The sequence below is a fragment of the Protopterus annectens genome, chromosome 1.part0 (assembly GCF_019279795.1).
Source record: "Protopterus annectens isolate FY-2018-M chromosome 1.part0, PAN1.0, whole genome shotgun sequence".
In the NCBI taxonomy this organism is placed as follows: Eukaryota; Metazoa; Chordata; order Ceratodontiformes; family Protopteridae; genus Protopterus; species Protopterus annectens.
Genome location: NC_056725.1, coordinates 1,561,772,666 through 1,561,797,734, shown reverse-complemented (window position 1 = coordinate 1,561,797,734; position 25,069 = coordinate 1,561,772,666). Strand labels below are relative to the sequence as shown.

The window sequence follows — 25,069 nt, the reverse complement described above, 5'->3', positions numbered from 1 at the left end:
TCAGTAAGTGCCCTACAGGGTTTCATTCTTGTTACCTCCCTTTCAATATATGTCAGTGATCTCCATAAAGCGAGCAAGCATGCCAGCGTTGAACAGTATGCTGATATTGCCACAATAATCTGCTCTGTTAAGAAGCTAATTAAACTACAACAACTAACCTTGGAATCCTTTACTTACATTGAATCCCGACTCACTGACTCTCAACTGCTGCTAAATCAAAAAAAAAAAAATGCACGTTTCTCCTCTTCACCCCTAAACAACTCCTAGACCAGAAAGCACTCTTCACTATCTCCTCATCAGACAACACAAAAATTGGAAACTGTCAAACATACCAAACTCTTATTGTCTAAAAATTCAAATTTTACTATCATATAAACCATGTCATAAAAAAACTCAAACTTGGCCGACTTTACTGGGCCAAACCATTCTTAACTGACAATGCCAGAAAACACACAACAGCTACCTTCATACTCCCAACTCATATATGCTGTTCCCATTCTTATTAATTCACAAACAACCCAACTCAATCTGCTTGAACAATGTTGTAATGGACTAGCCAGATTTTCTGTAAGCATGCTTTACAAAACACACCACTGTGTTGCACTTAAGCCATCTGGCTTGAACTCCATCATCATCTAAAATTAATACAACTATCAATCACAAACTCATTTACCATATAGAAAAATTCTCTAGCATAAGTAACATTCTTCACCATTATTGCTCGACAGAGGCTGTTGGAAGTAACTAGATCTAACAACATGGTAGGTAACTCACTCTATTCTTCACATGTTGCCAGAATGTGGCATATTATTCCTCAGACTCTCAAACTTTTCAACAAAGTTCTAATCTTTAAAACACTACTTCAAGAACATCTTACAGATTCCTGCTTATGCTCCTGTTCTATACCAGGAAAAACCTGTCCTATATTTCTAAACCTTTTATCCTTTTTATCATTAACACTGAGGTCTTCCAAACTATGTTAACCTATCTGATTCTTTTATTACAGGATCTTTCCATGTTATCTTTGCTATGTTCTTAACTCTAGCCAGGAAAATCAAATCTTAGACTCAGAAATTTTTATCTTTTCACCAACTCTGTCCTCCACCACATTCTATTGACCTAACTCATACACACTTTTATTATTTATGTCTCTCCAAAGGCAAAATTCACCGTATACCATAGTCAGGATATTCATTAGTAAACTTTACCATCTCTGTATTTACTCTGAGCCTGGTTTTTGATTTCTCTGTATGTAGATATCATTTTTCATTTCTGATCTCTTTTATTCTTTATCCTTCACATTTAATCACTTTGTACTATAAATACTGCAAGGCAAATGCATTTTCCATGTCATGATTTTTATATACTCTAATTGGTGATTGTCTCTCTATTATTGTGGAACCTTTATATGTATTACTCTGGAGCTTTTCTCCCCAGATCTCAACTGAGAAGGGACATGTGTGGCTAGTCAGACCATCCCGGTACCCAAATTCAAAATAAATAAATGATGCATTTTATAAAAGTATACATTTGAAACAAAGCTACATTGCAGTTGTTTCTTTGCATCAGCTCTATAGCATAGGAGAAGGGTAATTACGCACTGTGACAACTGTGTTTCCTTAATCATGCAGCTCATACAAGATATTGCTTTTGTAATGATAATTCCACTTATTGTTTCTGTACTGTCATTTAAATTATTCTTTATTTTTCTTAATATATTTTGTAAAACTGTAATTTTTTTGAGAGTCACTGCTAAAAATGTTGAATAGAAACATGTCACCTGCATGATTTGTAAAAAAAAAAAAAAAAAAAAAATATATATATATATATATATATATATTTCTTCAGTGTGTAACCTCCTAATCATACAAACCTATTTTTATCCCGGGGAATGCAGTGAACATGCAGACATGCAGTGAGTAATATGCAGTAAGTAAGTAAATAGAACCCTTCTGCAACAAAACGTCATCTGTGTACTGTTCCCTTCTGCTGGCATCTGTTACACACATCGTTCCTCTTCTGCTTGTACATAGGTGGGTACTAGGCTATTGGCCCTAGGGCCTATATAAGCCTAGCCAAATGGTACCCTGGCTTTTGTCACCCAAGGAAATTATTTTCCTGTGCCCCTGTCAAGCAGAGCCACAGAAGTGATCCCCAGGGTGAATTTCCTATCTCCCATCCAATCATCAAGATTTTTCTTGAAGAGTGCTAATGAGGAGCTTTGTCTGATATAGATAGGTAGTTTGTTCAGAGTATGGGAAGTCTCTGGGACAGGAATCTATCCCCCCAGCATGTTCTGTTTATTGTGGTGACAAGGTTTAGGTCTCTAGAGCGTGTAGCTCGGAGGGATTGAGATTTCTTTAAGTGCAGCATGACCAACAGTTCTGGGTTTGACATAGCCAGACTGCTTTAACAAACCAAATGGTTATCGGCACAAAACCCCATTCATTGGGGTGACATGACTCCATTTTGTCTTGTGCATGATTGTATGTCAGATTGACTGGATTTCTGACATCTGCATGTTTCATTGATGCTACAGCAGGTACCTTATCAGCCACTTTGGGCCAGATTCCAAAAAAGTTTTTTGAAGTGTAAGTCTGTCCTGATTCAGAAAGGCTTGCTCTCAGTGTAAGTGACCTACTTCGGTGTAAGGCCCGTCTATAAACAGGTACGCACAGGGGGCTGGATTCCAAAACACCTGCTCACAGTGTAAGTGGTAACTTACACTGAAAGCAAGTATTTTGGAATCAGGCCCCTTTACTCCTGTCTTTCCTGTCATCTAGCCTGTTGTAACTCCCACCATAGCTGTTAACCTTCTTGTTCCTTTATGTGCTCCATGGGTACAATGTTTCCATCACTTTTCCCCTCACTTACTTGCCCTTTGACGGCACCTGATGTCTTTGCAGTGGATGCATGCATACCACCTGCACTTTCACTGCTCTTTGCATTATTGCAGTCTCTAATGTTTTGTGGATTCATGCCATTCACTGCGACAACCACAATTAATTAGAAACCTCTTAATGCAGTCTTATTAAAAGCCCTTTAAAAGGGATGTATAACTAAAATGTTGTAATCTGTTTCCTTAAATAAAATAAATGGGAAATTGTATGCATACAAGAAACAATATTGATTTTTAAGGTTCTCAGTCAGTGTGATGTAGTTTGGCATCCAGTGGACAGACTAATGAATATAGCGGGAGTACAGATATTCACTTTTGCAAGGCAGGTAAATGCATGATCTGGGGCAGGTACTAAAGAAAAGAACTGGCATTTTAGTAAAATATATCACTGAAACAAAATTAACTTAAAATGGTGTTTGGCCTTGTTTTGTTCATAACTTCAAGGCATTATTTAAAGTCCTTGTATGCCTATATAAATCGGATGTCATAATGTGGTTTGCAGTGTATTTTCTTATGAAGTGGGGAAGCTGATATTTTTTCTCATGAAATAATGTATGTGGCGGCATACTGATGGTTATATTTAGTGTCCTGTGTCCCTGCCATCGGTATTGTCCATGTGGAAATAGATGCACAATAATGATTTATCTTTTATTCAGTAATTACATGTTTTGTTCTTTTCCTGGAGATAACTCACTGCCTGTGTTTCTTCCTTAGTAGCTTATGATTTTTGGGGGATTTGATGATTTTTTTTTTTTTGCACCTTGCTCTTCCTTGGTAAAACCCTAATAAATGTTTCAGGTCATTCCGCTAGCATTTCACATGGAATAAGTGTAATGCACTGAATATTAGTGGAAACATTTGTTATCTGTTATGATACTCTTCTCATCAGACATTAGTGATGTCATATGGTTATGCCATTTGCTGTTCATTTTCATGTCCACTACATCCATAAACATACCCTTAGGCTTTTATTGAGGCAGAGGTTTGATTTTTATTGCTAGATATGTCTTTTACAGAAGAATGATTACTTGCAGAAGTTTTCTTATCCCATCATTGCATACGCTTGATGAAAAATAGCTTTGTTCTGTCAAGTGTCTTTTTTAGTAACAGTACCTGAGTAAATTTGTATGCTACACGGTACGTTTATATGCAGACCTATCCTTCAGCTACTATAAATTCTGGTTTATCAAACGTTGCATAATATTTTGTTCCCCTATCCCATTGTTGGCACTGGCAAGCTAAGTCACTTTGTGGCTGAAAGTACCAAAGTATGAATTGTTTCAGTAGCTAAATATTGATTACTCATACAATGATTGCGCATGCTAGCATTTTATACCTCACAGTCATTTTTGTAAGTTAGGTTTTGAAGTGCACTTTTAGCAGGCAAATGTATTGATGCACTGAACTGACAATTTTTTTTTAATCTCTGCTGTTCTTGCTTACAGTGTGTGTAATAAGCCTTCCTATTTCTTTAGGTAACTGTGTTTGAGGTTTATGTTTGAAGCACAAATATTGATTTGTCCCTTGTGCTTTGCTGAAATTAAAAGTGAAATAACATTTCATTTCATTTGATACATATGATTTTTTTCTATGTCTTGTTATGGGTCAGTGTTTGTCAGGTTCAACTCAAGTCATGGTTTCCCAGTGGAAATTGACGCAGACGCCAGCATCTTCCAACTCAAGGAGGTGGTTGCTAAGCGACAGGGAGTTCCAGCTGACCAGTTGCGTGTGATTTTTGCAGGGAAAGAGCTTAGGAATGACTTGACACTGCAGGTAAGTCTCCCTTGGTAGTTTTATTTCTGGTATGTTGCCAGCCTCATGCCTTGTGTCTCTAATGCTGCCAATCTGACATTCATGCCTGAGATCTAATAGAATAAATAGTGCCTGGGGATTCCTTGAACTTTACTCCACACCGCTTCATTAATTCTGACCTTCTTAATTATGCATTAAAATAGCAAGCTGGAAGCAGGAGAGAGAGCTGTGCTTAGTGAACAAATGTTTACCGACTATAGGAGCAAGCTTAAGCACAATTTCTGTATCTGTTCAGTTCCTATCTTACATATTCCGTTAGAATCCTAATGAAGAAGGATAGAAATAAATTGTTGTAGCTGGATTGTTAAGCTGTTGCAGCAGCAGGGAACAGTAACCCAAGTGTGACCCCTGGAGGATAAAAGCATTACTTCTGGCTCTGAAGAACATTTGTCAGTTTGTTCACATTCATATAATTAGCAAAATTTTGCAAATGCTATAAAAAATACTGGCATGCTAAAAAGTGACACTGGAATATGAAAACCTTGAGTGCCTATTTAAGTCATGCTACCGAGAGATGCCTCTTCTGGTGATGCTTGTCAGACTGACAACCTGAATTCAAGTAGGAACTGTTGAGTTAAGAACAGAGAGGGCCCTCGAGAAAAGCATGCTACCCATCAATGCATCTTTGTCAGGCATTATTGAGGGATCGAAGGACAGCAAAAACAGAGGCACCTTATGTTTTATTAGTTATATCTTTTAATAAGTAGACTTGTCTTCAGTATTCTTGTAGCTTGTTATTTTATACCATCTGCTGAAAATATGGTAAGAATGATGGGCTTATAGAAAAAAAATTAGATTATAGCCTCAGGGTGGAATTTATATGTCCCCCAGTATGACTCACTGACTATTCCCTTGATTCCCTGTATTATGGCATTTTTTTTGTATGACTGCTTTCTTTTAATGGGCACCTGTTCTTACTAGCAAAATTGATCTTTTTTTTTTTTAAGACTTCTGGGAAATCATTCTGTAGCAAGTCTCATGACATGCTTGAAGAATATCCCTCTTCCTATTTTAGAATTAGTTAAGCATATTAGGTCTTGGGAGTTGTAGAGGAGCAGATCAAAGCAGTTAAAATGCTTAAAGCAAATTTAGGTATCAACAAAACCAACCAAGCTATTTAAATCATAGCTCACCAAATATTTTGTTGTTATGAACATAATTATATACGCAATTTTATTTGCATCGATAAAGGGAAATCATATTTTCTTTTGTTGTCTTACTTCCTACCCTAACACTAAGGCAGCCTTCTTTACATAGGACTTTTCTCCAGTTTTTTTTTCCTTTTTGTCTTTCATATTTGTCTAGGCTTTTCACCAACTACATATACTAGTGCACATGCGCATGTCACTTTTCATGGCAGAAACATTTCAGTTTTGTATGTAACAAGTTTTAATTTTGTGTCTACTTACTATGGATTGCATGTCTGAGTGTCAGCCACACATGTATGAAGTATCTGCCATGGACCCAGTATTCTAGTTGTTCTTCCTTAGTATTTTATATGTTGGATTTTTTCTCACTCTTCACCCATATAGCCCATTCTTTCCTGCCTGGAGATCCTTATTAGCACATTTATCCCCCTTTGGCAAGAGTGAGATGGTCGAAAGCAGGTTAGCTTTCAATTCCATGGGAACAGCATACTCGTACCCTCTTTTCTCCCCACATGCTGAATGAGTACTTTCTCTAAGTGGAAAGCACAATGCTTGTCAGCACTGGGCTGTCTCTTCCCTCCACAAGTGACATAAGCCAGCAAGACAGTTCCTGCCCACTCGCAGTGGGGTTCTGCAAGCAGGCATCACTGGTCTCCACAGCAGTATCAAGTTCTGTGTTTATGCATCCAATCATTCACCGTTCCAACCCCTTGCCTTTCCCCTGATAAAGGCAGGGAGACACTGCCCCTTCTTTCTTCTCCCTCTCTCACTGCAAACTTTGTCAGATGCCTAAGCCACTAGATGTACTCAGATCACCAGGGTCATACTCAAGGGTTTACCCCTCTATGCTACTGGAACTATTATCTGAACAAATGGGTTTGCTGACAAGGAGTCTGACCAGGTAACTACTAAATGCTGCAAACTTAAGCATTATCCTCAGCATGCAGAGGGGATAGAAATTTTGTGGTGACCACACCAATGTGAAGTAAGCTCATAGCATCTGCCAGCACTCTTCCAAACCCTCGCCATCTTTAAATGTTGTTGTTGTGAACATTCCACAAGTGATGCAGCAGCAAATTCTATTTTGCTCCACCCACCCACTCCAAAATGGAACAAAGGTTAGCAAGAAAGCTAAGAACCAATTGTCCATTCTAGGCCCGTTGTGCTGGACTTGGATCAAATTTATAGCAAGAGCTTTGTCCTCTGATTGGATACTTCCCCTGCATGCTCTGTTCAGAACATAGAGCTATTCTGGCTACTAGGCTCAAGTGTGATACATCTGTGATGAACACTCAGAAGTGCAGTTAAAATATGTGATAGATAGAAGGTGTATTAAAAGACTGAAACTGCACCTGCTCCCAGGTATAGTGATGTTGGAGTTGGTATATATAAGGAGTAGGGGTATGGGAGGTACTGCACCCCATATTGAAGGGGTGGGAGGCGGTGAAGGCCCTTCTGTAGAAACACTTCAATAGTGATTTTAGCAAGTTTTGAATTTTGATGTCTGTATGTAAACTTGCTATTCCATGGTCACACTTTTTAGTGACAATCACACATACATGTTATGGAACCATAAATTGTAGCTTTCTTCCCAGTAACACATCAGACTGCACTGCCTTTACAGTTATCCAGAGGAAAGAGTGCTTGACAGATTGTATGTTGCAGTCCCATGAAGAATGGTAGACAGGTCTCTGAGGTTGTTGAAAGTAAAGGTCATCCTGATCAGATAACTAGTAAGAACTTCACATTCACTCACTTGGACGTAATGATATATGGTCAGTAATTTTATGTGATACAATTCTTTACCAGTAAAGAACAATACAAGCCTCCACGCATGAAACCCAGCCTATTGTTCCCTACAACCAATAAGTCGTAAGCCATATGATGCAACCATCATCCTGGCAACCACAAGGGTCATTTGTGTTCTCAGTCATGCCCAGTAGGATGTGAGCAATGGGGACTTTTGTGTGTTAAGCCCTACCTGTGTCTTTGGTGAGAATGTGAGTCCTTGCATTGCCCCAGAGACTATACCCCACTTCTGTGAATGGGCAGAGAAGGATTACCATCACTAGCTTGGGTAGCAGAAGTCCATGTTACTTCCTGAGACTCTCTTCTGCTTTTCTGCACTTTCAGGCCTTTGTCATTGGCATAAGAGTAACTGTATGGACAGTTCAAAAATCACCACACCCTGTACCCAAGATGGACAAAATGTAACTGCTTATTTCCCATCTTCCCCTCTCCGGCTATTCTGTCACTCAAGACTCTAGTCAAAGTCAGGTTGTTTGAGTCACAGTCAGAGCTTTATCCCTCTGCACTAAAGAAGTTGTACCTCTGTGATAATTTATATATGCTAGCATGCTTGACTTCAGAGTAGCAAAACTTGCATGGTGATTAACTGTAGGCTATCAACATAGGACAAGATAAGTTGCACAGGTAGAGTGAAGTGCTAGCAAGTATCAGAAAGTTGAAGCTTAGAGTTATACTTCTCCATTCCTAACTGACCACAGGGGTTCGCCTGTCCTGGCCCAAAGCATTGTGAAAGCAACGTAGAAAGCATTGTCTAATGTTTTCTAACTGAATCTGGGGGTGTTACACACAACTTGATTGATTCTTGTAATTCATGTCTAATTCCATCTTCTGATCCTGGCTTTTTTTAAATGTACAGCCATATGCAGACTGTATCTCACCCTCAGGATTTCTCTAAGATTGTTAATGAAACAGTTAGCATTTTCATTACAATATTTATACAAACCTTTTAAATTTTTAATGATACACCTTTGAATGATACATACATACCTATTTATATTAATATATTCACATCAATATTTATATATTTATATATTCAATACTATTTTTATTCTTATATTTACATATTTAAGTACACTATACAATTTTAACTAATATTTATTTGTTAGTAACATGTTTGAGCTGTTTTCAGCTCCTTTTGATTTATATATACGTTACAAATCAATTTATTTATCTATTATATAGTGATGGCTTAGCATCCTTTCAGTGTACATAGGAATTCAAGCTCCTTCTGAATAAGTGTTTTTAGAGTATGTCCCTTTAATGTTGTTGTCTTAATTGTTTCACTGAATTGCTGAATGTGTTTAATTAATTGTTATTAAACAATCAAGTGTGTTTATGTCATTGTATAAAAAGCTGTTAGTTTGTTGTAATATTCATGGTCTGAAGAAGCGTACAGGAAGGTACGCGAAAGCGCTTACCAAATAAAATATACATTTTTTTATTTAAAGTGTTTGCTGAGTCGTGTTGAGTCCGAAGTTTACTATCTACTCTACTAAAGTTGAAGCTTAGAGTTATACTTCTCCATTCCTAACTGACCACAGGGGTTCGCCTGTCCTGGCCCAAAGCATTGTGAAAGCAACGTAGAAAGCATTATCTAATGTTTTCTAACTGAATCTGGGGGTGTTACACACAACTTGATTGATTCTTGTAATTCATGTCTAATTCCATCTTCTGATCCTGGCTTTTTTTAAATGTACAGCCATATGCAGACTGTATCTCACCCTCAGGATTTCTCTAAGATTGTTAATGAAACAGTTAGCATTTTCATAGTGCTTTTATTGCTGGAAAGTTATTGTGGCTGACACAATGTACGGATGATACAGGCTGCAGGATGTATTCTAAGGCAGGGTGTGTGATAATTACATCCTGAAGTAGATGCAAGAGGCTTGCATCCACCCCAGCATGTATCTGGTACAATCTACTTAAGGACAGAGTCTGCAGCAAGCTTAGTCTGGCAGAGATTAGATTCTGTACTGAATGGCACAGGTGCACCTGGTGCAGTGATACAGGGACTGGATGATGGGTAGGTTTGCAGATATATTTGAGCCATCATGAAAGGTTTTTAGAACAGCTGCTTGCTATTGTATGCTCGTGTTTTTTCATGGTGTGGCTGTATGCCAACATTATAGGACCTACATCAAAACCTGCACTTATTTTTTTTAGTGAAATAGTTTTGTTGATAGTTTTCTTTAGTGCATCTGTATACACTAATTTGTATTCCAAGCGGTATATCAAGTAAATGCTAGCATACGTTTTTCTAAACATGGGATTTTCACAATCAGTATTCCATTATCATGTTGTCCATACCAGATCTGCTTAGTGGCTCTGCTGGTTTTTACTTTGTACGACCCCTATGACTTCTCCCACGTCCTCAGACCTGAATACTTTCATTGAAAGCAAAATGGAAGTCAATTTTCATCATTTTCCTGACTGCAGTTTAAAAAAATATGGCTGCATAAATCTCTGTACTCTTAACTGTGTCACCAATGTATTTTAGCCTTTCTAATACATGTGATAGAGATACCTGGCAATGAAGCACAGATTTGGGAGGTAATGAGAAAGTAGTTGATTGAGATAAGCTTGCAGAATCAAAGAGCTAATACTATCTCAAAGAAAGTGCTAAACCTTTCTGATGTGGCTGCCTTAATTCCTGTTTATATGACTCATGTTAGGTTAAGACCTAAAGATTGAGAACATCTGATCCAGTATCATTACTAACATTACTATCTCTAACTAATGTAACTAATTCTGAGGTCACCAAATGTGACAGCAAGTTATTCTGCTTTCAGCTGGGTTGTTCATTTTGTCTCCATGGCATAAATGAGAAAGTATCCAGTAAGCATTTAGTATTGTAATGGCATACAATTCTGTCCACAATCAGTATGTTTCTCTCCATTTTATTTATTATAGTGGAACTTTGTAAAAACATTAATTATGTTCCAGATCTGCTTATTTTACTTTGTCTCAGTTCCAGGTAATAAACATCTCCTGTTGCACAGCAGTCTTTTATCAGAACAGTATCTCTAAAAGTTCTCCACCTCCTTGGGCATGGAGGAAGTGGTAATACATGAGAAAACTGTTCAGTGTGAAAATATTTTTTTCATGCAGAAGTGCCTTTGATGACATGCTTAGAAGAGAAAACGCAGCACTAATGGGAATTACATTCTGGATTGAACTAATAGGCTAATCCCTGTCTGGGTCTAACCATGATAGAGTTCCTCAGGAAAAGGATAAAGTAAAACAACATATTGCCAGACGTACTCCATAGGGGATATTTTTCAGCAGGGAAAGCCTGGTAAGACTCAAGCTCACTTTTTTGCGTGCCACTGCTAAACTGCAGTTTGCATATCAAGCTGCAAAATAAAAAAAAACTTGGTAACATAAAGGCATAATGGCAATAAATAAGTGTAAGAAAGATACCAAACAACATACATTTAAATAATTGTTAATCGAGAAGATAATTCAATTGTTAGTAACATTCATCAAGTAAATTACTATACACAACAGTGGGCAGATGCTGCAGATTAGAAACAACATAAAATATAAGTAAAATAATTAAAAAAACATAGTTAAAATACCTAGCACAAAGGATTTTGTGACACTCCATCACAATTCCATAAACACCTAAAATCCCAACTCCATAGCAATCTAAATGCATCTACTTCAGTGACAGTAGTTAAAAACCTCACAGGCTTTTCCAACAAGATTCAACTCAATAAAACTCTAGCATTTGTTTAGGACTGTATTTCTTTAGAATCATTTAGGATTTTGTGCATGGAAATATGTGCATTAATATTTTTATACCCCTAGCAGACTTCAGAGAAATGTTCTTCAGGTAAACAGCAAATGCTGGAGGTGAGATGGAAAAGAAAGAAGTAACTGATGGCATGTTTTATGGGAATATAAAGAGTTTGGCAGATTTTTAAAAAAATCATAGAGTCCTGATAGGCTGTAACTAAGACACATACTCTTTTGAGCTGGGTATACGATCTTAATTGCTTAGACATAGTAAGGTCTTAATAAGTTAATGTTCTTGGCAGATAGAAAAATACTAGACAATCAAAGTCAGAACCAACCATAAGTGAAGTATTCAATATTGGAAAAGAAATAAAGGAAATGAATGTGGGAGCATGCAAATAAATGGAATTTGTGGAAACAATATTTGCACAGTCATGTTTAGAAAAAGTTGTAAAATTTAAGGAAAGGCAGGAACTGAGTAATTTATGTAACATTTTGAATAACTGAAATTTGGTAAACAGAAATCTATGTATACTGTATGAAGATGGCAATGGAAATTTTATTTTTTCTGTTTCAGTATGCTTCGCATGTTACTTTTTAAGAATGTTATGTTTAATAAAAAGTTTTTAAAGAATATATTTGTTTGTAAACATTTTATTCAACCATTGTTTAAATTAACTGATTAAAATTAACTTCCTTGTTGTTCTTTCTTCTCATTTTTCTTATACATTGCTTATGTAAATATACCAAATTCTTTATCTTTTACAGTTAATCTGAATATGTACCTGTAATTGCCTTTTGGCCTGGGATGTGGCTGAAATGAATCTTCAGGCTAGTCCAGTCTCCTGGTTAATAAATTAAGCTAAACTAAATAATCAATGATGTACCATTCCGTGTGTCTGCAATCCTCGGACATGAAAATGGTGGGGAGACCAGACACCTAAAAATGTAAATTCTGCTGCTAAACGTTGGATAAGGCTGTGTGTGTTGATGTTTCTTGATACCAATTAGACACAGCATGAAACACATTAAGTAAATATTCTCTTCAGTATAAATTAAAATAAATAAAGGTTGATGAAGAACAAATGACAAAAAGGCTTTATTTCCAATGAAGCAAGCAGATTCATATTCAAGGCACTCCAACAGCTTCAATAAATCTCAAACAATCACTGACATGTTTTTGTTGTGGGATGGGTCAGCAGAAGACCTGGAAGCTTTGTTTGTCATTTGAATAATAGCATGGATTTTTTACATTTTACATATCACTGGTCTTTTGATAAGATAGAATTTTTAGATGTTAAGATTTCTAGAGACATTAATGGTATCTCTACTAGCATCTTTAGAAAAGAGTGTAAGAAAAATACTCTTTTATCTAGGGATAGTATGCATCCCCCCACATATTTGAAAATATTGTCAAAAGACAGAGCCTACAAACTTCCCACCTTAATCAAGAATGTGATTGGCTGGTTTACAGTAATTGTTTGAGATATATTGGAGCTTTTGAAGAGTCTTTAATATGAATCTGATGAAGCATCGTTTTAGATGTGAAAGCGCTTATTCTTGCAATAAACTTTTTTATACCTGGGAGCCGTGTTTGTGCACTCACTGTTTGCTTCTTTGTGGCCTTTACTTACTCATGCGAGGTACTTTATTCTTGGGACTTCTGTTTATTTGCTTCATTTATTTCCAGTGAACACACCTGAGCACTTTTGTCTTATAATAAAGACCACTTTAGATGGCAGAACTACAAAAACACTGCAAAATATGCACACATCCAATTACAATGGACCAATCAATAAATGCAGTTAATTAACTACCATGGTATGATTAAATCACTAATTCCGTAATCATAATCTGCTTTATCACTGGACTGACAAAAAAGTTAGTACTGAACATAATAATGAATGAGGCATAAATATAGATATAACGTGGATAGACAAGAATAAAAGTGGCCAAATCATAAACATAAAATAAAACCAGAAATAAAAAGTGGGGAACCATTACCTTGTAATAAAATAATTAAACCTTAGCAGCTGTAATTTTTAATATGCTAGAAATACCATCATTAATTCCAGGCAAAAGAGTGGCATTAAGCCTCATTTGCCAGCATAATTCTTTGTAATACAAGGTAACATCTAAACCCTCAATTAAACGTGTTACAGGAACCCCATCAATAGCAAAAAAGGTGAATTTTCTAAAATTAGAGCACACCTGGGAATGGTGAAACAAGGCATTTGTCATCTTTTTCTTCCCAATATCATAAAGATGCTCACTGATCCTATACCTTAACCTCCTCTTTGTTCTACCAACATAGTAGGCCTCACAGGAAGAGCATAAAGCTAAATAAACTAAGTGTGGTGTTATTACAATTCACCTTCCCTCGACAGGGAATCGAACAACCAGACTGATAAACAACAGCATATGGTCCTGTAAGAATGAACCTGCATGCCTTACAACATCCACATTTCTGCATTAAGTTGTGACTCAATGTAACTCTACTCATCCCTATTTCAAAAATACCCTTAATGTATAATTCTTTAATACTAAAGTAATTTTATTGCAGATATTTGGCGCCAGTTTGGCATATATAAGGGATGTGTAAATGACTGCTGTTATTTTGATGAAGTCCACGTATATTAGTGGATGAAAGAGCTAAATCTTTTGTACAATAAAGGATTGTGGAGTCGTACACATTTGAGAAAGTGCATTTCCTTCAGCTGAGTCTGTTTTTTGGCTTCCCTTTAGAATAAGTAATAATGGGAAACTCCTCCAAATCTTTTTTCAGCTCCTCACTGAATACTAAATTCCAAAATTTTTTGACTGCAAATACACATACAAATGTGTTATATTACTAAAAGGAATAACTAAAGAAACTGTACTAACAGGGAGTGTTACGAGTAAAAATAACCTCACTGGGGTCCCCACTATGATCATGAGACACAGATTTAATAAGCTGATCTCTATCTGTAACTTTCATAGTTACAGCTCTTCCTTTACACTGCAAAAATCTTCTTATCTTTACAACCCCAATACCGCTTATTTCTCCTGCTGCATTCTAAATGGTATAAATATCCCTCAGTTTGCAGCATTTCTTTACCCCTGTGAGAAAGGACAGGCTAAACATTTCCAATAACTCCTGAACCTGGTAGCACGACTTCCACCATGATTATGTGGTACGTACTGGAACATATCTCCTTTTATACGTCAGTACTGCAGCATTACAGTCGCATGCTACACTTGGTGTATCACATGCCGATAATGTGCAGTGTTGGCGATTAGAGGTGTCGGAAAACTGGTCTTGGGTGAAAGCTTGTCGGTAATGTGAATGTTCAGTCTAGTGTAGGGGACCCATATAGATATATATATATATATATATATATATATATATATATATATATATATATATATATGTATATATATATATATATATATATATATATATATATATATATATATATATATATATATATATATATATATATATATGGGAGCCCTTCATTTGTTCAAACTTTCAAATGTTCGAAACTCATATGGCTGACACCATATGAGCGAACGTTTGAAAGGCCGACAAATGATAGCGGAGATCCCGCTACAGTGTGGGACTGGGAGATTCCCCTTTCCTGCTCTGTAGTGCAGTCTTGGAGTGAGAATATTTAAGTAGCAGGGGGTGGGGAGGGCTTGCCCCCCTGCATAACACAGTTTTACTGTGTTTACAGGTAAGTAACTGGTGCTATTTCAGAATGTTGGTCTTTCGGAATGTCGTTCATATGGAGTTGAGATTCTGAACGGTCGACATTCTGAAGTAGACCCATATATATATATATATATATATATATATATATATATATATATTAATTATACACAAGTGTGTGTGTGTGTATAAATATATTATATATTTGGGGATTCCTAACACAGTAAGAGTTTCTAGTAGGTATAAAGAAAACATCTGCAAAATATACATGTGAAATTAGACAAATGTAACAAATATAGTCATAAACAAAAAAGGATTATTTATGTCAAAACTGTTTATTAAAATTAACATAAATTATAAATTCAGAATACTGTACTGTGCATTATTGAAAAAAGGAATTCATTTTCTAAGCAAAATAATGCCTTGTAGAAGGAAATGAGCATTGAAGTGGATAGGAGGTACTTTGCCAGTAGTGTTGGGCTATACAACATTCCCAGATAGTCTGTTATTTTCCTGTATTGCCCATCCTCTTTGGAGTAATTGCTTGCTATACCCCTTGAGGACCATTAAAGTCAAGCTGAATATGTTCAGAACACCAAGAAAAAAAGCTTAACTACTCAAGTAACCATTCTAGAATGTAACAATAATAAAGGATACAAAAAATTTTACACGTTATATTACAGTTAATTCACAGAATCAGTGATACTGAAAGTCCCTTATTGATGTCAAATGCAGACTGCCTTCTTAAAGCTGTACTGCTCTTTATAAAGAAACAAATACAGATGCAGTAACCCAGCTGAGCTTTCTTTAGATCAATTAACCTCCTTGGGGTCCATCTCCTGCACTCGTGGACACTGCACAATGCATATCCTATTCCTTAAGACATAGGCAAACATGCATTTATAAGGAAGAAAACAAATCATATCAACATGTTCCCATTACACATTATGCATCAGATTTGTTCTTTTGCATAACTATAATCAACATTATATAAATTCCTCAGTTCCTGCCTTCCCTTAAACCTCACTCCTCTTCCAAAACATTATTTTGCAAGTATTGTTCCCGCAGTGTCCATTTTTCCTTTGTAACTTGCCTCCAGTTCTTTTATTACAATATTAACTACTTTGGATCCAGTTGGTTTAGATTTTGATTTTCATTTTCTAGTTATTGCCTTTTCGGCAGCCACCAGGATTAAACTTAAGGCCTGATGTCTAGGCAATTCAGATCCTGTGTGCTAGCTTAGAAGAATATTTTCTTTAGTTACATCCATTTTCTCAACCAATGTTTCTGACAAAGTACTCCACAGGCAATTTTTTAAAGTTATTACAACTCATTACACTCCCAAAATGTATGTTCCCATTTATATCTTTCTTTCCCATCACATCTCCAATACTTGCCGTTTACCTGAGGAATAATTCTTTGTAGTCTGTTTGAGATATAAAAATAAATGCCCATGTAAACACTTCCAAGTAAAATCCTAAATCTTTTAGATTTTATTGCGTCCTTAGGAGCCATACATATATCATCCTATTATCTCCTTGTGAATTGCTTATCCATTCTCTCTTCCAAATCTTTTCTAACATGCTCTGATTGATTCCTATGGTTATTGTGCAATATTTTATGCAACCTATTAATTATCCCTTTTTTAACAGCAGCTTCTGTTCTGTATTCAGCTAAGAACTCTACCAGAGTAGGGTTTCACTTAATAACTCCCTATCCTTTTCTCTGTGTCTATAGGCTGATATCAGTCCCTGTTAGGGAAGGCAGTCTCTAGCCTGTAGTCCAAATATCTTCTTGGCCTCTTCCCATTCTATTACCTTTCCCTCTAGATTTTTTTTCTCCTAATACCTTGGTTGATTTGTCAGCTTCCTAGAGTAAATTTCAGCCTCCTCTTGCCTCTTCTGTTTACCCTTAATTACAGTCTTCCCCTATCCTTTCTCCATTTTCATGTTGGCTTAGTTCTTTGAATGCTTTCAGCTACTTTATGAATATAATATTCTGTGTGGCTACTGTTGTTTTCCTTAAAGTCTGCATTTAAAACCCCACTCTTTACTTATTTCTTGAATTTCCCCATTTCATCATCAGCTCTTTCTTCTTTGAAGTATAGCTCTCTGCTCGTGCTATATATATGAGGCTTAGCTGTGTAACTCTAAAATATCTCTTCAAATCAGGTAATCCTAAACCACCTTGTCCTATTGGAAAGATCAACTTATCCCACTTAACCTTTGCCTTTTCCCTTTCCAGATAAATTCTTTCAACTCTTTATCAGTTATTGTCCACAATTTTCCCCTGGTTGGTAAAAATATGCCTGACCTGTATATAAAACTAAAGGGGCTTAAAACATTTTTACTTGCTTATATCTTGCTGTCAATATCCATAAACAAGAGTTCCCATTTTCTCACTTTAGTGTAACCTTTTCTTTACTCTCTTCCCACATATCCTTAGCTGCCATATCAAAGGCCTATTTAATCCATATTTCTAAATTCTTCATTTTATTTTGCTCCAATAAATATGGGTATTGCTGAACTAATTATTGTGTGTGCATATAGTTTACAGCTATAGCCTTTGCTTTAACTTCATTAATTTTATATTCCAAAAAGACTCGAAACTGCCTCAAATCTTGTTGTACAGCACTAAGATGGTCCTTTCTAGTTTTTTCTGGTACAAAATAATATTGTCTGCAAATATCTTTTCTTGATCACCATACCAATTATATCCTTGAATTTCTGAGTCCCTTATTTTCTTTTTCAATGGCTCTAACTATAAAAGAAATAACAAAGGGGGAAGAGTACACCCCTGCCTGCTTCCTCTGTTCGGATACCACTTGTCAGAGAGGAACCCTCCCACTTTAATTCTGGAGTCCTATCCCATGTATATCTTCTTAATTAACCATATCATTGTATCAGGAAATGCAAATGTTTCCATTGTCCTGCTCATAAAACCCCAGCTTACTTTGTTGAATGCTTTCTCTGCATCAAGACCCACCAACAACAGCAGCATTTTCTTATATTCTGCTTCCCTGTGGATCACCATTGTTCAATTAATGTCAGATGTTTGCCTTCCCATCACACAATCACATTGATCCATATATATATATATATATATCGCACACCGGAGATGTTGAATTTTGTGCTTCACAAACACAAGTTCTCTACTACATAAAAGCAAGCCCCCTGCACCCTCCACACCCCCCTACTTAAATAATCTCACGCCGAGGTCGCGCCACACACAAACACACACAAAACACCACCACACAAGCTACATTCTCCTCACACACACACATCACAGCAACAAAACACACTGACACATACCACAGCCACAACCCAAAACCCTTAACACACACATACACACACACACACAAACACACACACACACACACACACACACTTATCTGAATCCATAACCACAGCGAAACCTCAGAAGTGCGAAATTCAAAACCGCCGGTATTTGAGGTTTTGAATTTCACACTTCTGAGCATTCGCTGTTCTCAGGATTCTACTTTATGGGCTTGAAATACTGAATTTCGATATTTCAGTATTTCGAGCTTCTAAAATGAATCTATATATATATATATATATATATATATATATATATATATATATATATATATATAATACACACACACGCATATATATATATATATATATATATATATATATGTGGCAACATCTTTGCCAATCTTTTAGCTATTATAAACACTTTAAAATCATGGTTTAAAATTGAAATGGTCCTATATGAGGCTGGGTCTGATGGGTCTTTACCATCCTTGGGTATTACAGCCACCACAACTTTCTTCCAGGATGCTAGTGCTTCCTGTCCTAAAACTTCCAGATCTCTATGACTTTCTTCCTAGCTTCCAAACTTCCACAGGAATACCATCTATTCCTGGTGACTTTTCTGCAAATTGATTGCCTGCTACCATTTTTATTTCATTTCCTTTTACAGTTGTTAAGCCTCATTTACCTCTAACCTTGGCATACTTAAGTCTTTCATAAATATTTCCATGTGTGCTCTTTCTTGATTTCCACATTTCTCTGCTTTAAACAAATGTTCATAAAATGTCCAGAATATCTCTAATACCTCTGTAGGATCTCTGGTTATTTTCCTTGTATAGGCTTCCAAAGTTTGGCAACAACCTGTTCTACTTTCTGTTGCCTAAGATGTTTTGCTAAAAGTTTTTGCGCTCTGGAGTTATCAAAAACAGTTGCTTAGCATTATTTCTAAACTCATGCAACTTATCCAGATATTCCCTTATTTTCACTTTAGCACTTTGCAGTTGTACCTCTTTTTCTTCTGTGAAATTCCCTTTATTCTGCAATACTTTAAGCCTTTGTCAGCCCCTCCAAATAATTCCTGTTTCTTCTTAACCACATCTCTTTTTCTTTTATTTCTATCATTTTATTAAACCCCTTTCATTTTATCCCACTCAGTAGCTATAACTTCTTAAGAAATGTCTATCTTCCCAAATAAATCTCATATAATTTCCACTACCCATTTCTTAAATTCTTTTCTTTTTTTCATGTAGGTAAAGAAGTGCCAGTGTCTCATTTTTACTTCATTACCTTGCATTTACATTTTAGTTTTTATTGGTACATGATTTGAAATAGCTGGCTTCTAGCCCTCATATAGCCACTAATTTAATTAAACTTATTGTTGTATGTGTGTGTCAAAGCTTTGTTTATGTGAAATATAATTTCTGTCTTGTCTAGCTGAGTTATTGTTCCTTGGAGAATAATATGTATATTCTCTCCTGTTCCTACTACTGAGTTTGTCATCCATACCAAATATTTTCATACATATCTTCAGAACTTTACCCTTTTTTCTTATATTTTCCCTTCTATGTCCCCCATATACATTGTCACTATAAGTTATTATTCCCTGCTGAAAGCTGATTATTTCTCCGCAAATTTTCTTAAGTTCTATTATAGCAGTTTTAGGTGGAATATAAATGCATGCCAGCATAATCCTTCTCTCTTGCCAGTAGTACCTGTCACAAATCTACCATTGTTATCTTTTTTCCCTCTTCTATCACTTTTGTAGCTCCTCTAGCAGTTAGTGTATGTACTCCCCCTTTCCTTTGTCCCCAATATTATACTGAATGTCCACCCTGAAATCCTTTCTTTATCAAATTCACATGTTCTTTTCTTTCCAAATGTATCTCTCTCTATTCCTCCCTTCCCTAATACCGTAACTCACTTAACAACTGCTCTGTATTGTACCCAGTGTGTAATGTAAATTCATTCAAATGTTTTATTGTATATTTCTTTGCTATGTTTTTTTTTCTTTAATGTTGTAATGCCTCTTACTACATTGTACTGTGGAGCTTTATCTACATTCGCTTAACTGTTTTTATTGTATATTTTTCACTGTATTCATCTTCAAGTTTGTAAATTTTTCTTGCTTACTTGTACTCTCCCCAGGCCTCCCATGAAAAAGGGCTTTTTCTCAGATGGACTATCCCAGTTAACAAATGTCAAATAAATAAATTTACACTGAGCATTTCTTAGTATAATTTAATACTCTTAACTTTTTGTCTATACCTGAGAGGTTTTTAATGTTCCAGAATAATATGAATAGTATAACCATTATGGTAAAAAGTTATTATTCCCAATTATGTATGACAGCTTTTTAAAATGTTTATTTTCACTTTTTGTGTTACATGCACTCACTAATATTTGGCAGGTTGATCTTTTATACAGCTGTTTCTTGTCATGTTCATTTGAAATTGTCACATTTTACAAGACATTTTGTTTTAATGAGGTCCCTTAAACAAAAAATGGAAAACTCTCAGAACACCCCTATAGCCTATTAACTTAAAACAAACACACAATACTATGTATGTCTTCAAATAATGAAGTTTAACATCCCTGATAGGAATAATTGACCCCAAATCAACAGCGGCACCCACTGGCATTACCTAACCTAAAATTAAAGTCATCTATGCTAAGGAACATGTTACAGCCAGTGTTCCTACTTACACTAATTTCAGTATGCTCTTGTCTTATATCTATTCCTCTCCCAGATGTGAAACAACTAGCTCTTGTACTCTTTTCAGAAAACATTAACTTTTAGCCTTAAGAAAATGTGCACTGGTTATTTAAATAAATAAATAATTACATAAATAAATAAATGCAGTATGCATTGAACATTTAGGTACCTGGAAAGCTGCTATCTCTTATTCACTTCCCATAATTTCAAACTTTTTTCACAGAGCTGCTTGCCTCTGTACCTTTTAATTTTACATTTCCCTCAGCAAACAATGACCAGCCTAGAGATTTTTACCTACATCTGTAGTAAGCTTGTCTCCATGGAAACATAAGAGCACATTATACAGCTGTCATCAGCTCCAGACCTCTCAACTCCCACTGAACATTTATTTGCTAAAGGAAAACGGTTTACTGCATTCACAGTGTTTACTTATTTTTAAAGCTGTCATGCTTAAACAAAAACATGTTTTAAATTAAGCCAGGGACATTTGTCCAGACAGTCACCTACAAAAAAGTAAGAGAAAACATCTCCACTTAACATATATTATAGAATCTGTAGACGTTTACTCCCCAACCCCCACCCAACGGCCCAGGATTACAGCATATTAACTCAAACATATTGCTTAGATTCCCCTGACTACATACTACACCAAACTGCTTTTGTTTATAACATGCAGTTTATATCATGGCATTTTTATACAAATACTGTTGTACATTATACTTCATCACTTTTTTTTTATTACTATTTTACTGTCCTTTCAATTATTAATGACATGAAGTGGGGTATATCCTATTCATTCCACATGCAAGTTTAACAGAGTCAGCAAAAGGTCAGTTTTTCTCAGCCACGTTTTCTCCTAAAGCCATATTTCACAAATGTGATAGATACTTTATAGTCTCATGTTTATTCACTAATTTTAGTGTTGCTAGTCTTCTTCCTTTTCATGTCCATCACAACCCCAGACTCTGGTTCAAGTCCAAGGAACTCCTGATTCTTCTAGTCAACTCCTTTCTCTCAAGCATTTTCCTTTGGAACATTGGAAAACATTTCATTGGTAAAGTCTCTCCATGAGTTTTCTCGTCGGAAGAATGAGAAGTAGAGTCTCCTTCTGTTTGACGGCTCACTTTTTGTTAAATACAAGTTTATATTTCCTTCTTAGCCTGTTCTGCACCAAAATGTCTTTGATCATCCAGGAAAGAATATTCTGAAGACAGCTTAATACAGCAGCTTGAATCTCACACCTACCTCTCGACATTTCCTGCTTGCTGGGATAAATTTGCTTCTCTTCTGTCTGTTGTACGTTGAATAATCATTTTCCACAAACACTGCACTGCCTCTAATTTGTAGTACTTTGCCCTTCTGCTACTGTTTTGTCAGGATCTTCTCTTTCTTCGGGTAAGAGTACATCCTTACTAATACAGGTCTTGGCTTCCTTCTCATGACCAGATGTGGAGCATGCACATGCTGTGCCCCTTCAAGTAACAAATTCTGCTTTGGAATACCAGTCCTGTTGCCTATTTGTGCTCTCATAAAGTTAATGCAGTCTGTTCCTTCCAGTTTTTCTGCCACAGAAGAAATTTTCAGGTTTTCGTTGCTTGCTCTGTCCTCTGTCTCTACCATTTTTGAATTGACTCTTTTTTTCCCAAACATCTTTATTAAATGTACACATATGACAAAGGCAATCTTACATTTATATAAATGAAAAACATACAAAATGATATCACTTTAGTTACAAATAGTTTATATCACAGACACTATTGAAACAACTGTAGTTGTAAACATTGTACATCAGTTATAAACCATCCAGTCATTGTCAGTTAAGCATTATATAGTTTATTTAAATCCTGCCTCTTAAACCTTGTTCCTGCTCTGCATATATTGATCACACAATTCCCATTGTTCCTATGTAGTTTGCTCCTTCCCTTTCTTAAGATCCCAATTGCAGTTGTTTTATCTCTGTTACTATATTCACTACTTCTAGTAAAGTTGGTCTAGACTTTGATTTACATTTTCTAATAATTGCTTTTTTGGCAGTCACCATAATTAGACTCAGCAAGGCTTTACTATGTCAAGGCAATTCCGATTCTGTAGCATAACTCAAAAAAAAAATCATCTTCAAAGTCAGTCCAATCTGCTCACCCAGCATTTCAGACAGAGTGGTCTGCAGGGAATCCCAAAAGTTTGCCAGCTCATCACACTTCCAGAAAATATGCTCCCAGCTACCTCTTTCTTGCCCATCGCACCTCCAACTGCTATCCACCTGAGGAAAAATTCTTTGGAGTCTACTGGGGTATAAAAATACCTATGTAAACACTTCCAGGCAAAGATCCTAAATCTTCTAGACTATGTTGCATATTTCTGAGATATGCATATGTCCCCCCATTGTCTCTTTGTGAATTGCTTATCCATGCTCTCTTCCCAATCCTTTCTAAGCTCCTCTGATTGATTCTTATAATTATCATGCAATATTTTAATTTTTAAATCAACTCTTTTTGAAAATTCTCATATTTAGCCAGTCTTTTCTTTATTTTGATCTCTAATTTTTGCTGTTTTATCAGTTCAACTGAAAAGCTGTTTAAAGCTTCTTTCATTTTCCACCCTTTTGTTGTTTGAGTTTATATACTCCTTCAAGATTTCATTTATTTCAGTCATCTCTGAGCACATTTGATTTATTTTTTCATTTAAATTACTGAAAGCCATATCTTGCACCAAAGCTGGAGTCTGAACTGCTTTTTGCTGAACAGCTGCAGGATTCTTCCCAGTCAGTATTTCTCTCCACCTTTTCCAGATGATTTTCTTTCAGGCTCAGTAAGTTTTTTCTTTGCTGGCATCCAAGCGGAGTGCTTATGAGCCAGTAACTTGATTTTACTACAACCGGCAGAATTACTAGCCATTATCTCATTTTCTTTTTTCATACTGGAAGAGCTAAGATTAAGCTGGTCTCCCAGTCACTGATTATTGACCAAATAAAAGTCAGTCCTAATCTAAATCCTGTTAGTTAATGTTCTCAAATGTACTGCAAACATTATGGCAGGGAATTCTTAACTACTCATCTCTGAAATAAGGCTTTTATTCAAACTGTGCTTTTTTTTCTAGCATTACAGAGTAAACTGACAGATAAACTGACCTTTTTAGATGAAAAATGAGAAAACAAAAAACTATTTTTTCTTTCTGTGTCTGTTTCTTTCTGTGTTAAATCTTTACAACAGGGTTTAATGGTTGTGTCCAGTAGAATATTGTCAGTTATCACATTGATAATTGGAGTATTTAACCTCATTTTCTGTTACTATAAATGTTCATTTGTGATCAGTGTTCTGCCATGGTACATAGCCATAAATAAATAAAAATAAAGATTCTATTGTTGTAATTCTGAGTAAGATCCAAGGGGGTCTGAGATAGCAGTTTGATCTTACATACTGTTATGGAGGCAGTGTTCTATCAGGAAGACTTTGGAGTCATTCTTTTTTTTTATTAAATTATTGTGTGGTTCATATTTATTACAGCACATTTCACTGTATGACTCTAATTGCACCTGCTGGCCTCAGGCTGCATTACCAACTGTGGGTCTTACTACTCAGCGTTTGATTCCAGCATTATATCAGCAGATTTTATCATCTGCTGCAAACTGTGCTATCAGACATTGGCATTGGCTGCATGTAAACAAAGACCAGAGATAGCTAAGACATGTTTCAGACCCTGGATCCTAATGTGTAATGCCTTATCCCATTACCTACTATGGCTAACATTAGTCAGTGTTAGATTCCGGTATCTGATTCTGATTTCCACTGTCTGACACTAAGGCTGAGATATGAGAGTCAAACATCTGAACTGAGACCCATTATTTGGCCATATTATTTGGCCATAGAGTCAGGTCTATATCAGAACATCGAATGATGAAAATATCGAACGCTCTAAAGAGCTAAAATGCCATACCTCAAAGTGCTTTTTTTAGATCGCAGTACAGTGAAGATCAGAATATTTGCC

General features: G+C 36.0%; 1 protein-coding gene across 1 annotated transcript in view; it reads left to right on the top strand.

Moving 5' to 3' along the window:
- Nucleotides 1–4,489: 4,489 nt before the first annotated feature.
- Nucleotides 4,490–25,069, top strand: part of PRKN (parkin RBR E3 ubiquitin protein ligase) — a 4,754,857-nt gene continuing 4,734,277 nt past the window's right edge. Inside the window, exon 1 of the mRNA XM_044073232.1 lies at nucleotides 4,490–4,672. Coding sequence (XP_043929167.1) covers nucleotides 4,490–4,672 — 183 coding nt within the window. The remainder of the gene's footprint in view (nucleotides 4,673–25,069) is intronic.